The 16,405-nt window shown below is 47.3% G+C and overlaps 1 protein-coding gene across 1 annotated transcript; it reads left to right on the top strand.

Annotated features, from left to right (window-relative positions):
• The first annotated feature begins 1,647 nt into the window (after nucleotides 1-1,647).
• Nucleotides 1,648-9,750, top strand: PIM2 (Pim-2 proto-oncogene, serine/threonine kinase). The gene is made up of 6 exons (XM_082204446.1): nucleotides 1,648-1,856; nucleotides 6,120-6,226; nucleotides 6,839-6,889; nucleotides 7,001-7,373; nucleotides 8,105-8,281; nucleotides 9,137-9,750. Exons 1-6 carry the CDS (start codon nucleotides 1,817-1,819, stop codon nucleotides 9,301-9,303), a joined length of 915 nt encoding a protein of 304 aa, XP_082060572.1. The 5' UTR covers nucleotides 1,648-1,816; the 3' UTR covers nucleotides 9,304-9,750.
• The last annotated feature ends 6,655 nt before the right edge of the window (nucleotides 9,751-16,405 follow it).

Below are 16,405 nucleotides of genomic sequence, written 5' to 3'. Positions count from 1 at the left end.
CGGTCCCTATTTATCTACTTGCACCCGGGGGTGCTTTCGAACTGCTAGGTTGGCAGGCGCTGGGACCGAACGACGGGAGCGCACCCCGCCGCGGGAATTCGAACTGCCGACCATACGATCGGCAAGTCCTAGGCGCTGAGGCTTTTACCCACAGCGCCACCCGCGTCCCATACCTTTACCTTACTTCCAAGTAAATTTTTAGTGCATTTCACATAGAATCACAGTTGGAAGGGACCTTGAAGTCATCTAGTCCAACCCCCTGCAGTGCATGAATATGCAGCTCTCCCTTATAGGGATCGAACCTGCAACTTTGGCGTTGTCAGCACCAAGCTCTAACCAAGGACACAAAGTGTTATATCTGCAGAGCAGGAAATGAAAGAAAGGAGACGGATCTACTGGTAAAACTCTGGATGACCCAACAGTGGATCAGGAAGGATTTCTGACTCCCAGTTGTTTAAAATTAGGAAGAACAAGGGAGAAGAAATGGTGGAGGAAGATTGGAAGAAATTTAAAGACTATTTGCAGAAATACTGTAAAATTAATGAATGTTAAAATGATGCTGGACTGAAAAGAAGTGGTTTTGGTAATAAGGTTAATAAGAATAGGTAAATATAGATAGTTATATGGATGAAAATATATAGTTATAATAGGTTAAGTTATAGAGCAAAAATAAATGAAAGAGGGTAAGTATTTGCTGAAAAGACTTGGAAAACGAGAATACAAAAGGGGAGGTGTGAGGAGGTCAAGGAAATAAGCAAATGAGCTCAAAGATGCTGAAAAATGGATTTATTCTTTTTTAAAATATTTTTTCCTTCTTCTTTTTCCTATTTCTTAGTTATCTGTTATCTGTTTTTTGTATCATTTTCTCTTTCTTTTTTTTAGGTTGCTTTATTGTTAACTGTCTCGTTAGCTTGTGTTTGTTAGTTTTTGTTTGTTTTTTCTCTATGTGTAATTTCTTACATAATCTCAATAAATATTCTATTAAAAAAATAAAATAAAATAAAATAAAATTAGGAAGAACAAAATATCTCCCCCGCCCCCACCCCCCCAAAATGAGCCAACCTGTTGTGGCCCTTTTGGTCTGCGAAAGGAAAGGAAACCCAATTCCTAGACTCCGCATATGCTCAGAGGCACTTTGCTTTTTAATCCCAACTGTGTGCCTTCGGCATCTGCTCTGGGTGGGAATCTTGGGGTTCCTAGAAGAAGAAAGCAAAGCAGATTTTCTCCCAAGGCAGCACGATGCAAACTGCTTTGAGGGGTTTTTTTTTGGGGGGGGGTTAAGCAATCAAGCAGGATATAAATTTTATGCAATAACTGAAAAAGCCTGAAGCCCTCCCGGGCTCCCATTCCGCGCGCGAACAGGTGCTTTGGGTGGGAGCCAACCCACTTCAAGGCCAAGAGGAGGGTCAAGGCTGCCGGGCACACGCGCCTCCTTGGATCCTCGCCACGTCCAAGCGGTTCAAGTTGATCTTTCCCGGTCGCGCGTGGAAAGGAAAAGCCCAGCCCGGCTCCGCCCTCCGCTTCCCGCCCCTCCAGTGGCGTCGGCTCATTTGCATAGAGAACCAAAGGGAGACCTTCATTGGCCGCCGCGGCGAGAGATGCAAATAAGCCGAGCCGCCTGAAAGGCCGGGTGCGTAAAAGCGCAGAAAGGAGTTCTCGGCTGGTCGCTTCGGAGCGGAACTGGCGAAGCGCGCTCAGCACTTGGAGCAGCTATGCAGCGCCGGGGCGCCCGCCTGAGCCGCGCTTGAGCCGCCTGCGCCTCTGCGGGCATCGGTCCGGGCTCGAGATCGCGGACGAGGCAGCCCTGCTGGGGACGATGGTCCCGGAGCGGAGCGAAGTCGCTTGGAGTTCCGCAGGTAAGGCGTGCGCGCCCGTCTCCCCCGCTGGTTGAGGTTTCCTCCAAGGATCGCGCGCCTCTTTCAGTGGGGTCGGGTCTGGAGGCTCGGATTTGCTCAATGAGGAATAGCTGCTTGCCCTCCAGACCCGGCTTCCCTAGGGCGCACATACGAGGCACCGGCTTGTCGCGTTCAGAGACATACTATAATAATAATTTATTATTTATACCCCGCCCATCTTACTGGGTTTCCCCACAAATGCTGTGTGTGTATACACACACATATATAACGTTGCCAAACCTATTGTAAATGGAGTACCCAGCACCTCTGCAAAGCAGTTGCCATAAATAAAGTACCTGGAACTTTTATTTCAGTCCTGGGCTGTTGAAATGTAAATGTATCTGAACGCGGCAAGCGTGTGCCTCGCGCGGGTGTACTAGTTGTGTGTTTGTTTATTTATTCATTCATTACATTGATACCCCGCCTTTCCTGCAAGCTGCTCAAAGCGGGGTACATAACTTCTCCCCATACTTGCTACCCTAAGTGTCAACTCCCTGGGTGCCCGAGCATCCCCAAAATTCCCCATGAAGGAGCTGGGCACCCACAAATTTCGGCGCCACGGTCCCGGGGCCAAGTTGGCACTCCTGCTTGCTATCCCCGCAACAACTCTGCGAAGTACGTCCGTTACGCTGAGGCAGTGACCCAAGGTCACCCAGCGAGTTTGGTAACCGAGTCTGGGGGTTTGAACCCCTGTCTCCCAGGGTCTAGTGCAGCATTCTCACCGCTACACCACATTGTCTCTCATCTCCCTGTCCGTGTGCTCCCCAAAACTTAATGCGTGAAGAGTTCCTGCGCTTTTTCAACGCACGGGATCCTGTCCAACTTTTCTTTCTTGCACCCTCTCCCTGCTAAAGTTTTGGATGCTGGGACGTTTCCAAAGGCGCAGGAGCAGAGCCAGTGCAGTGGATGGTGATAATAATAATCTCCCTGACCTCTTCGCCCGCAGCGGGTGTAAGGAGGGGGGAAAGGGGAAACTCTGCAAGATGCGCCTTCTCGCTCGTGGCTGCAGGATAGGGCGCATCTCTGTGCATTTTTCTCTTCTGTCCCTTTGCCCTGTTGGGTTCCTTTGCAGAAAGCTTCGGTAGTAGCGGAGACCTGCTTTCTTTCTCTGCTGCAGATCGCCCTGGTTCTTCGTCCGTCTCCCTCTCACTTCCTCGCCAGTCGCCCCTCCTTTCTTCATTCCTCTCGACGCCCTTTTCCGAGAGGGCTGCCGGTTACTTGGAAAGGTGGGCGCCGCCTCGGAAGCCCTTTCCCCCAGTTGCTGTCCACCTGACCTTGGGGTTAGGGGTGCGCCTAAGGCAACTCTGGGGTTTGGGCACTGGGGAAACAGGGGCGTGCAATGCCTTAAATCCTGGAATAGCTCGGTTGGGAGAGCATGAGACTCTTAATGTTGTGAGTTCGAACCCCGTGTTGGGCAAAATATTCCTGCACTTGCAGGGGGTTGGACTAGATTACCCCGCGAGATCCCTTCCAATTTACAACATCTCTATAATAAATGGGAGTTCTGAGAGGGGAGAAATGAAGTGGATGTTCCACAGATGCGCCCCTTTTCTGCCTCCCTTCCTCCTTGGAAAAAAGCCACCTTTTGCGCGATCCTTCTTTTGCACAATGGTTTTAGGCAGAGGGGTCTCCTATTCCCGTGGCGTCTGCTTACCTTGCGTGCCCCCTAACTTGGCGCACACAACACAAGGAGAGCGGGCAGGCGACGCAGAGGGAAGGTCGGAGAAGCAGCCTGGGTGGCGAAATGCCTGGAAGCGGCGAGGGCGACTCTCTGCTGCCCCCCACCGAATAAAGTGCGCTCGAGAAAGGGCGAGTCAGTTCGCAAACTCGTTAAGCATCTCTGCTCTCCCACTCCAGTGAGAAACTCCGCGGTATGCAGCCGTGGCTGGTTTGGATTCCTGTTAGATGAGATGTGCGGCATCTTTGTCATGCTTGCTTTATTTACAAACACATGCAAGCCGAGCGTGAGTTCAGCAAAGAGGTCGCATTACTTACCTCCAGCTAGATGGAAACTATTTTTCCAAATTGCCTACTGCTCTTTCTTTTCCCCTGGTTCAGACACGCCCCAACCCTCTTCCATCCCCTGGAGGGATATCTCCTCCCCTGATAACTCATTCAAAAACAGAGGATTTCCCAGAAACAACCTCCTAACCTTTACCTCCCATTGGTGAATCATCAGACAAACATCCTGGATTCTCACCTTGCCCCATCTGCCTAACAAACGAACTCCTTTCTCATGCTATCTGTGGGATGGGCTTTTGCCTCAAGCGAAAGAAGCGCAGCTGAATGTGACCTAGTTTGAGTTGCTAATTCTTTGCTTCCTGAAGGGACTCTTGTGCCTTTTAAGCCCTTTGTAATGGGAAGCCTCCTCCATCTCCTCTTGCATTCCAAACGCTGCAAACTGCAGGTGGAAAGCTGTTGTGCTCAGCTCCTCCTGCTTGCATGCTTCTGGCAAGCATCTGGCTGGCCACCTTGACAGCAAGATGCTGGAGTTAATTTGCCACTGGCCTCAGCCATTAGGCTCTTCTGGCAAACTGTTCCTATCATAGTTTTGCAGCAAGCACAATGTGTCAGGGACAGCCTTCCTCCACTGCTGCATGCATCTCCTTCCTGGAGAAAACTTTGCCCATTGACTTCAGCTGTTCAAGGCAAGGAACCTCCATCAATAAAAAAAGAGTTGGCCACAACACACCCAAGGATCTCAGTCTGCAGCTCTCGCTCTCTCTTTCCTCCCACTTACTGTTTGTATTAAAGCTGGGCTGAGAGGCAGTCAACCAGGAAGTCCAGTTTCACCAGCTGCTAGGCTGGGGAAGCTGGTCTCTGATGGGCAGGAGAGCAGCTGTCCTTCATGTGAGTCACATGCAAGGCTCTGGGCGGTTTTGTCATTTACTGAGTTGTCCTTTGTTTAAAGCATGAGAAGTGAGGCTCTAAAGGACGCACCCCCAATTTTCGGCCCTCCAGATGTTTTGGACTAAAATTCCCATCATCCCTGACCAGTGGTCCTGTTAGCTAGGGATCATGGGAGTTGTAGGCCAAAACATCTGGAGGGTCGCAGGTTGGGGATGGCTGAACTAAAGCCGCAGAAAATTTGGCTACCGCCTGCCCATCTTCTTCGCTTCCTCCCTAATCCCTTCACTCCAGTGCCTTTAGGACCAAACAATCTGATGTTAGGGATGCCAAAATCCTTTCATGCAGTTAAATAAATGGCAGAGCTCTTCTTTAATTTCTAGAAACTGCACGTGGGGAGAGTGCTCTTGTGTTTAGGTTTCCCAGAGGCATTGGACTTGATGGATCACGGACCTGATCCACCAATCTTCTCTTATGTTTTTTTCATAGCAGCTGTATAGTGTGGTGTAGTGGTTAAGAGCGGTAGTCTCGTAATCTGGTGAACAGCGTTCGCTTCTCCGCTCCTCCACATGCAGCTGCTGGGTGACCTTGGGCCAGTCACACTTCTCTGAAGTCTCTCAGCCCCACTCACCTCACAGAGTGTTTGTTGTGGGGGAGGAAGAGAAAGGAGATTGTTAGCCGCTTTGAAACTCCTTAGGGTAGTGATAAAGCAGGATATCAAATCCAAACTACTACTCCTCTTCTTCTATAGTGTGCAGGAGATAGACAGGCAAGCCTTTCTCAGGCCCAGAGATGCATAAATTAGGAAAGCTTCACTTCTTGCAAGACGGGGGCACCTGTGGCCCTGCAGGTGTTGCTGGACTACAGCTCTCATCAACGCCAAGCAGTATAGCCAATGGCTGAGGATGATGGGAGTTGGAGTCCAGCAACACCTGCAGGGCCACAGGTGCCCCATCCCTGGTGGGGGTACATCTTTCTCCTCTGCTGGGGGAGTCGCTCTGAATTTGAGAGCCATTTGCAGTGTTCTTGAACTCAAATTCTTCTTGGAGGCAGTGATGCAGTGCGGTCGTTTTAGCCCCTGGCCTCAGTGGATTGACAGGAGGGAGTCCTTCTCTAGAAGCTCATGTGGGCATTACTTTCCTCCCTCCAATATGGTGGTGTGGTAAGCAGACCCTGTTTTATTTGAGGGTCTGCCCCAGAGTCCTGCCCTGGCAGTGCCACTGTAGGAGCCATCAGAACTGTTGCTGGATCTGGAACATTGGTTGGAACAAGAGTGAACAGAAGCCTAGCATGGTGCTCTCATGGTGAAACAGCTACAGCAACGTCCCAGTGTGAATCCAGTCCCAGTAACTTTGTCGTCTACTCTTTTCTCTCTAGGTAAAGACAAAGAATCCTTTGAAGCTCTGTATAAGCAAGGCAGCTTGCTGGGCAAAGGCGGCTTTGGGATGGTCTACGCTGGACACAGGATTGCTGATGGACTGCTGGTGAGACTTTGTGATGGGAGTGGCTGCTGGAGGGGCACTTCGCACGTGATGCAGCAGCAAGTGTGAGCTTGCAACCGTGTATGGCAGGGGTCAGCAACCTAAGGCCCATGGGCCACAAGTGGCCCACGGGGGTCATTTAACCGCCCCCCAAACTGAGCCGCCAGCTTGCCTGGCTAAACCAGTGTAGCATGGCACAGGGACTCACTTCTGCAGCGCCAGAAATCACATCTGCGCAGTCGCAGATGCCAGAAATCACGGGTGCTCATGCTCAGGCCCACAAAGTGATCTCCACTGGAGTGAACTGGTTCAGGCGAGGTAAACCTTGCCGACTCCTACTGTATGGGATATCCCCAAAACTTGGAGGGGGGAGGAGGAAAGGGAATGTCATTCTGTTGGGCCAGCAGAAATGCCTGTGCTAAGACAATCTCTTTAGTGTTACATTGAATTCCACCCAGGCAGTTGGCCAGGTTCGGGGAATGTTGCTGAAAGAGAAATTCTGCAGTCCTGATCTAGGGAAAGTCTGACTCCGAACCTGCTTCAGTCTCTGTGGGTGGAGGGGGTTTAAAAGTGGTGTGATTTAGGCTCTTATCTTTCTTGTGTTTTCTCCCATAGGTTGCAATCAAGCATGTTGCCAGGAATAAAGTTTCACACTGGGCAGAGCTGGTGAGTTTGTTCGAAAAGCGTTCACCTTCCGTACCGAAGCAACATTCTGTTGACTCCTTAGTTATCCCTGAACTCCTTGTACTTAGTTTATTCTTTGTCTTCCTTTTGCAGCCTAACAGGGCAGTGGTGCCTCTGGAAGTGGCGCTGATGAAGCTCGTGTGCTCAGGATCTGGCCACCGGGGCGTGATTCGCCTCCTGGACTGGTATGAAGGCCCCGAAGGCTTTTTCCTCATCCTGGAGAGGCCTGAGAACTGCCAGGATCTCTTTGACTATGTGACTGAGCAGGGGCCCCTCCCTGAGAAACTCTGCCGCCAGTTCTTCCGCCAGGTGGTGGAAGCCGCTCGCCACTGCCACGAAAAGGGGGTGGTGCATCGGGACATCAAGGACGAGAACATCCTGGTGGATTTGCGCACCGGCAACCTCAAGCTGATTGACTTTGGTTCTGGGGCTTTGCTGAGGGATTCTGCCTACACAGAGTTTGATGGTGAGTGTCAAGGCATTGGAGCGTTTTTCCACCTTGGAGGGAAGTGAGACCCAAGGGCTCTGGCAGTGGAAAGCTGGGAGCTGCAACTGCTTAGAGCCTATATCAAAATTTACTTCTCAGCTTGACTTCCCAGGGTACTTTCATCCCCTTGGAGATGGTTAGGATCCTGGTCTAGAACACAGGGTCTCTAACTTCTGAGCTTGCTTTGAGGTGTGGCCTATGTTCATTTATTCGTTATGAATTATTTTAAGTCCCAGTAATTGGAGGTTTAAGAAACCCACAAAGCCACCTCCTGCGTGAAGATCTGCTCAGTAGGCCTTCTGTAAGGGTCCACCTTAGAGACCACTTTGTCTAAAGCAGGGACTTCTCAATCATGGCACTGTTTTTATTGCTTAGAAAGGCCAGTCTTGCTAAATCTGGTGAGTTTCAGGAAACGACAAAGGCTGTCTTGTTCAGCTGAAGCTTGCTAGGCAAAATTATTGCCAAGATTGTCTTTCAGAATCTGCTTCTGATTATTTGTTACTAGATCGCTGCTTGTTCTATCAGCATTGCTGGGTTTATTTTATTTTTAACACACTCTTTCTATTTTTTCTGCTTTAATTTCTATAGAAGTGGTCTTTAATTTGTTTTAAATGCAATACTTAGAGGAGTTTTTTGGTTGGTTTTTTTTAATTGAATGTATCTTAGGCTTGGGACGATTGGTAACCCATTGGCTTCTCTCACCATCTCAGGTACGCGTGTGTACAGCCCACCAGAGTGGGTGGAGTCCCAGCAGTACCATGCCCTGCCAGCCACGGTCTGGTCATTGGGGATCCTCCTCTATGACATGGTGTGCGGCGATATCCCCTTTGAACGGGACGAGGAGATTCTGGCTGCAACTGTGGAGTTCCGCACCCCTGTCTCTGCTGGTGAGTGTGTCTGCAAACTGAGGAGATCTAGTTATAAACCCAACAATGAGGTGAATTTGAAATGGTTCTTACATTTCCCCTACTCATGCTGATCCGGCCTCTCGACCGCAGGGCCATTTACCCTTTGAGAAGGACCTGGGTGGCTCTTGATATGATTTTCTTGTAAGCCACCTAGGAAGAAAAAAAAATCCTAAATGGTTCAAGATTCCCCATCTCTCCTTCATTTTTAGCTCGTGCCTAAAAGTTCATAGGGACGCAGGTGGTGCTGTGGGTTAAACCACAGAGCCTAGGACTTGCAGATCAGAAGGTCGGTGGTTCGAATCCCCACGACGGGGTGAGCTCCTGTTGCTCGGTCCCTTCTTCTGCCAACCTAGCAGTTCGAAAGCACGTCAAAGTGCAAGTAGATAAATAGGTACCGCTCTGGCGGGAAGGTAAACGGCGTTTCCGTGTGCTGCTCTGGTTTGCCAGAAGCGGCTTAGTCATGCTGGCCACATGACCCGGAAGCTGTATGCCGGCTCCCTCAGCCTATAGAGCGAGATGAGCGCCGCAACCCCACAGTCGGCCACGACTGGACCTAATGGCCAGGGGTCCCTTTACCTTTTAAAAGTTTATACCCCATTTCTACGTATCCACAGCCTTAAGGACTAGTGACTTTGCTGTGTGTGTGTACCTTTTAAACAAGGAATTTCATTCTCAGTTTCTCAAATTGGTAAATCCTTCACTTAGGACTGAATCCCTGCAATCTCAAATTCAGATTATAGTGTGCAAAGGCCTAACCGGCACAGGGTGGCAGAATGCCTCTGCAAGCCAAGGCTCCTGTATATCCTTCTAATGTTGGCTCTTCTACTTTCCCAGACTGCCAAGATCTAATCCGATGGTGCTTATCTCTGGAACCTTCTGAACGGCCAACGCTGGAACAAGTGCTGTTGCACTCCTGGCTAAAGCTTGACCCTCTTCTTCAGCCTGAAGAACTGCAGAGCCCAGCAAGCCCTCGGGCCACCGTTTGCAACAGCAGCGGCTGAGAGACTTAAAACCCCTTCTCTTCTCTCCTCCCCCTCTGCGATGGGGAGGTGGTGCTAATTTGCTACCGCTGAACCTCAGGCAGCCAGTCTTGGTCACTGGCTGAGAAAGAGTTAACCTGGTTCTACAGGTGTGTGTATGTGTGCGTGTTAAAGAGTTTCCCTCTTGTCTAGAGCCACAACTGGGTAGAGAATTCAGATTTCGGAGTTCAAAGTCCTCTCAGCTGCCCAAAGGATGTTTGAATTCTGGGCCTGCCCAGCAATCAGACGTAATTGTACATGTAAATACTTGTGTATTGCAATTTTTCAGCCTTTCGGAAGAAAAGGATTCTGGGGTAGGTTTTTGCTGCCCTATCGTGTGTGTGTGTGCTAATTTTTAAAAAGGAAATGTTTCACTCAATGAAATCTGAATGGAAATCTATTTAATAAAAATTATTTTGTGAAAGTCAATCCTTGCTCATTTCAGGTGAAGGGCTGTTTTGTCTGACTGCATTTACATATGGGAGGCTTGCAACGTCTGTAATGTGGAAGTCAAACCATATATTAGATTTCTCTTCCTAAAGTCTATCCTACATTTCACACTCAGATGTCACAAATGCAAAACAAAGGCTTGGAGGTGCCTGTCCCAATTCCAACAGGGTTGGATCATAACCCCCAAATGGCGCACTGTCCCCATAACTGCATTAGTCACTTTGAGGTATCGTAATTGTTCTGGAGACAAAACTCCTTTGTCTTCTTGTTCTATAACTGGCCTCACAATGGAGACTGAGAAGGTGGTTGATAAGCCAAAACCATATTCCACTATTACAGCACCTGAAACTTCTATATATTAATAAAATGTAGGGTTGCCATATATCTGGAATTTCCCAGACATGTCTGGGATTAAAGCGGCGAAAATAGCGCCTGGGGGTAATTTCGGGAAATTGGCAAAATGTTTGGAATTTTGCCAACAGAAGCAGGAAGTGCCTTTTTGGGGAGGTGAATAAAGCTCAACAACTTTTATGTCTGGAATTTTACTTCCTGAAATATGGCAACCCTAATTAAAATGAAGCCTATTGATCCAAACTCTCAAAGCTGGCATGAAGTGGAGATGATGGGGGAAGCTTTTGGTCTATACAGGCCAGAGTTTTATAAGGTCTTGCAGGCCAAATTTGACCGATGGACATGACGTGATGTCACGCGGTGTCTCCAGCATATGGCGAGTTTATGGTGCACATCTGCTATGTTTGTTGTTGTTTAGTCATTTAGTCGTGTCCGACTCTTCGTGACCCCATGGACCAGAGCACGCCAGGCACTCCTGTCTTCCACCGCCTCCCGCAATTTGGTCAAACTCATGCTGGTAGCTTCGAGAACACTGTCCAACCATCTCATCCTCTGTCGTCCCCTTCTCCTTGTGCCCTCCATCTTTCCCAACATCAGGGTCTTTTCCAGGGAGTCTTCTCTTCTCAAGAGGTGGCCAAAGTATTGGAGCCTCAGCTTCACGATCTGTCCTTCCAGTGAGCACTCACATTTACATTTTCTTGAGCAAATGAAATGGTCAGAGAAGCAGCTGCCAGTAGAAGAATTATAAGTGATTCACATATTAAGTGTAAAATTGATAACAGATACCTATTATTATTTCAGAGATTCCCTTCCATACCTCTTCCCAACATTTGTATGGTAGCAATTTCTTCCTGTCTTTCCCTTCATACTTTTGGGGTTTAAGAAAAATTACAATCTTGCGCTACTCGACCCAGGGCTGACATGAGTGGGCTATAGGAAGCTGCCTTTGTACAGTATTGGCCGTTGCTCAATCTAGCTCATTATTGTCTACACAGACTGTGTATTGTCTACACAGCCCTACCTGGGGATGCTATTGGGGAATGAACCTGGCACCTTCTGCATGCATAACAGCTGTTGCCTTCTCCTGAAGTGCCACTCCTTTTGCTAGAAAAGGAACATTCCAATGCCAGGAAAAAAATACCCTGTTTATGAAATTAGCAAGGCGAGTTTCCTGTAAATCCCGCCCTCAGGGATGTAAGTTTGGGATGTGACGCACAACTGATACTAGCGTCACTTGACTGTTTGCTTGCCCGCCCAAGCACACACTTGCCGGCCACACCCTGGCAAGACCTGCGCCATTCGCTTGTCACCTGTGTGCTTGTTTTGTGTACCTGCCCTCGCCTTTCCGGTTGCAACATCCTGTGTAGGAAGTTCTAACCCTTAGGAATGAGCAGCAGGACAAGGGAACTGGGCGGCAGAAACCCCAAGGTTCAAGGAAGATTCAGGGAGGACTAACTGGGGGGAAAACGGGTGTCTCATCACAGCACAGTAAATCACTGTGTAAATTTCAGCAAATGTCAGCCTAAACCTGTTTAAATGGATTCTAGTCCATGAAAGCTTATGCCAAAGTATATACATTGCAGTACAATCCTATACAAGCCTACTCTGAAGTAAGCCCCACTGAGTTCACCGGGTCTTAACTACGAACCCAAAAATCTGGGATCTCATTAAAACCGGTGCCAAAGTTTTGCAGTTGTTTTGCAGCAAAATCCCTGTGTTTTGCATCACTCCACAAATGGAGTAATTGATACATCAAACCGGGGGTCGTAGTTAACACCCAAAAACCCAACATTGTCCAATCCACCCCAAACTGGCAGCAAATCTTGGCAAAATTTTACCGCAAAACCCCCACATTTTGCAGCACCCCACAAATGGAGCAATAGACTGTCAAACAGGGTCACCCATAAACCCAACATTGCTCTGTTTTTGGTGCGCTGGAAAACCCAGGGTTTTTGCTGCAGAACGCTGCCAAACCTTTGCCAAACTTTGGCACTGGTTTGGAGTGAATCGGAAAACTTTGGGGTTTTGGGTGACCCTGGGACTCCCTGGTTTGAGGGTCTATTGCAGGGGTCAGCAAACTTTTTCACCAGGGGGCCAGTCCACTGTCCCTAAGACCTTTGGGGAGCTGGACTATATTTTGGGGGAGGAAATGAATGAATTCCTATGCCCCACAAATAACCCAGAGATGCATTTTAAATAAAAGCACACATACTACTCTTGTAAAAACACACTGATTCCCGGATTGTCCGCGGGCCAGATTTAGAAAGCGATTGGGCCGCATCCGGCCCCCAGACCTTAGTTTGCCGACCCATGGTCTATTGCTTCATTTGTGGGCGGCTGCAAAATGCAGGGTTTTCGTTGCAACGTTGCCAAACGTTTGGAGTGAATTGGATGATGTTTGGTTTTTGGATGGTAACTATGAATTGATGTATCAATTACTCCATTTGTGGGGCGCTGCAAAACATAGGTTTTATGCTGCACAAACTTTGGCACCAGATTCAAGGGGATCCCAGATTTGGGGGTTTGTAGTTAATGAAGCTTGCATAAATTTGCAATGCATTCACCAACGTCATGCATAGGAATATGCTATAAGTATGGTATCATAAGACTCTGCAGTTGTTACTGGCATCCAAGAGTTCACCCACCTCCTTTGCTGGTCCCCTATCAATGTATTTAAATAACTTCTTCTTAGAATCATAGAGTCATGATTCAAAAGCATGCCACTCAACCTATGCTTAAGAACCTCCAGGGAAGGAGAGTGAGTCCACAGCCTCCAGAGGGAGTCTTGTTCCACCTTCCAACAGCTCTTACTGTCAGAAAGTTACCGTATTTTTCGCTCTATAACACGCACCTGACCATAACACGCACATAGTTTTTAGAGGAGGAAAACAAGAAAAAAAATTCTGAATGAAACAGTGGATGTATCATTTTTGTGCTTCATGCTGTGGCCACAGACATGTGATTTGACGGTGAGTTTGGGGTAGCCCAATGCAAAAATCCTGAGAATCCATGTGGATCTGTGCTTTGTAACCACGTTTTTGCACCATTGTGGCCCCAGGCAACAGTGGGTACGTGATTTTTTTGGTGTGGGCTGTAGCCGTAGACATGCTATGTGATCTGATGGTGAGTTTGGGGTGACCCTGAGGCAGAATGCAGGAAAGCAGCAGCCTCCTCTACAGCTTTCCCTCCTCCGTGACGTGGGATCTGATTTTTGCCTGATTTTTGCCTCTGTACTCGGACCAGTCTGCTCCAGGGACCACACATTCGCTCAATAACACGCACAGACATTTCCCCTTACTTTTTAATAGAAAAAATGTGAGTGTTATAGGGCGAAAAATACGGTATTCTTGATGTTTAGTTGGAATCCCCTTTCATGTACCTTTGTTTGCATCCTACCCTCTGGAGCAGGAGAAAACAAGCTTGCTTTATCCTCCATGTGATGTACACTGTTCCATTGTTTTTAGCAATGTACGGTATTCCTCAGATTCTTTTATTTCTTTCCAAAGTTTGTATTCCTTTCTGTTCTCCTTATTTAGACCAGATTCAGGCAGGTAGCCATGTTGGTCTGACACAGTCGAAATATATAAAAAAATTAAAAAATTGTCCAGTAGCACCTTACAAACCAAGTAAGTTTGTTCTTGGTATAAGCTTATTTAGACTAGACTTCCATATTTTGAAGAAAGCATTCTTGCCTCTAAGAGCTGTTTTCCCTCTGCTGCTTAAACCACAGCAACATCCTTCTGACCTCGTGCTACCATTCCTCAACTGCAGTGTACACACCAGCTTAGCTTCTAAGAATTGTGTTTTTAAGCAGATTCAAAGCATTTGGCACTTTTGCCTTTGCTAAAAGAGTATTGGGAAATGATCTATAATGAACTGAAAAAAAATGTTTAACATTACTTTCCCCATAAAACCATAGTTCTTTTTGCTGGGGATAACCCAGACTGAAATCCCCAGGTGTCAGAAAAAGGTTATTTATGTACCGTACCCAATTTTCTTAGCCCCAAAATGGAAAGTGAGCAAGGACCCAACTAAAGAGGATTGGCAACTTAAGTTGACAGAATATGCATAATTTGCAGATTTAACATATAGAATAAGAGAGCAAGAAGAACATAGGTCTGAAGAAGATTGGAAAACATTTATTGAGTACAGTGGTACCTTGGGTTACAGACGCTTCAGGTTACAGACGCTTCAGGTTACAGACTCCGCTAACCCAGAAATAGTGCTTCAGGTTAAGAACTTTGCTTCAGGATGAGAACAGAAATCATGCTCCGGCAGCGGGAGGCCCCATTAGCTAAAGCGGTGCTTCAGGTTAAAAACAGTTTCAGGTTAAGAACAGACCTATGGAAAATAACTGTGTACAGCTGAAAACGCTGGCAGCATGAAGATAAATTAAACAGAGTAAATAATGCTTGATGGATGTAAAGCTGGAAAATTGATTTGAATGGTTATAGTAAAATATGCAGGGATATAAGATATGTAAAATGAACCATGGAAAGAGAAGAAGGGAAGTCACTGGATACTTTAAAGTTTGTAAAATGTTATTTGAAATTGTAAAACAGAAAATTTAATTAAAAAATACTATATATTGTTATAAGAATTTTAATGCCATATATAAAAATAAATAAATGTTCATAACTGTATACATAAACCACATGTCTGAAACCCCACAGAAAAGGTCCTGAACAAATTGACCTCAAATATTTCTCTGCAAGGTCAAAGTGGGAAACCTCCCCATTGTCTCTTTCCTCACAAATCCTGTCTTAAGGGCACATTCAAGATATGAAGAGGGTGTGAGCCTGTGACCTGTGACCTAGATTCAGGAATTAAGTAGTTATAATAACAAAAGAGTGGCCAAAACCCAGATAATGCAATCAGGTAACTTGCCAGACAAGAGATAAACAAAGCACTCAGATTTCTGTGATGTATGTATGATGTTTCTGGGGGGTGGTCTTGGACTCCAGGGCGGGCAATTTAAAATGTCTATATGTATAAGGGCTTGCGAGTATGGCTCGGGGTCCTCTTCCTCTCTCCTGCGTGTGGGGGGAGCACCCTGTTGCAACAGTTAATAAAGATCAGGCTTACTAGCTGCTTTGCTTCTCAATATTCTCTGGTTGGCCTCTGTTATTCTCTCGTACCAATAGAGAACCTACAAAAGGACTCTGTATGGGCTCTTGGGTACCCCATAAGGGAAAAGGAGCAGGTTTTTTTTACATATATCAATATAAAAAAAATATTTGGGAGAGCCAGGGTTTAAATCCCCCATCACCTCCTGGCAAATAGAAGGGGAAGAAATGGTGGCAGTGAGAGATTTTACTTTCTTGGGCTCCATGATCACTGCAGATGGTGACAGCAGTTACGAAATTAAAAGACGCCTGCTTCTTGGGAGAAAAGCAATGACAAACCTAGACAGCATCTTAAAAAGCAGAGACATCACCTTGCCAACAAAGGTCTGTATAATTAAAGCCATGGTTTTCCTAGTAGTAATGTATGGAAGTGAGAGCTGGACCATCAAGAAGGCTGATCGCCAAAGAATTGATGCTTTTGAATTATGGTGCTGGAGGAGACTCTTGAGAGTCCCATGGACTGCAAGAAGATCCAACCTATCCATTCTGAAGGAAATCAGCCCTGAGTGCTCACTGGAAGGACAGATCCTGAAGCTGAGGCTGCAATACTTTGGCCACCTCATGAGAAGAGAAGACTCCCTGGAAAAGACCCTGATGTTGGGAAAGATGGAGGGCACAAGGAGAAGGGGACGACAGAGGACGAGATGGTGGGACAGTGTTCTCAAAGCTACCAGCATGAGTTTGACCAAACTGCAGGAGGCAGTGGAAGACAGGAGGGCCTGGCGTGCTCTGGTCCAGGGGGTCACGAAGAGGCGGACACGACTAAACGACTAAGCAACAACAACAGGCCATGAAGCTTACTGGGTGTGACCCTGTGGACCAGTCCCTGCCTCTCAGACTAATTACCTCGCAGGGTTGTTGTGGGGGTTAAATGAGAAGGGGGAGAACCACGCATGCGCCCTTGGGTGTGGGGGAAGGTGGGGTGAAAGAAATGCAGTGAAATAAATGAATAGATGACCTTCCTGTATTTTTCTGTTTGCTTTTAAGGAAATGCAGTCTTGTGTGTGATGGGAAGGGGACTGCGAAGTTGAAAGTGGTAACAGGACTGGGGGAGTGGAAGGGAAAACAGCTGGAGGGCCCCCCCAAAAATTCTTTTATTTCACAAGGTTTATATGCCATAATTTTTTTTGTTTTCTCCCGCTCTGGAAGGCAGGACC

This window comes from Podarcis vaucheri (genome assembly GCF_965113315.1).
Source record: "Podarcis vaucheri genome assembly, chromosome: 17".
NCBI lineage: Eukaryota > Metazoa > Chordata > Lepidosauria > Squamata > Lacertidae > Podarcis > Podarcis vaucheri.
The sequence above is the reverse complement of the archived record's forward strand: the minus strand, read 5'-3'. Positions and strand labels throughout refer to the sequence as shown.

Bases quoted from the DNA above. Each gene is read 5' to 3' on its own strand.
- PIM2 (XM_082204446.1), top strand. From the start codon at position 1,817: ATGGTCCCGGAGCGGAGCGAAGTCGCTTGGAGTTCCGCAG. The intron at 6,890-7,000 runs GTGAGTTTGTTC...TTCCTTTTGCAG, and splicing joins TTTCACACTGGGCAGAGCTG to CCTAACAGGGCAGTGGTGCC. The intron at 8,282-9,136 runs GTGAGTGTGTCT...CTACTTTCCCAG, and splicing joins CCGCACCCCTGTCTCTGCTG to ACTGCCAAGATCTAATCCGA.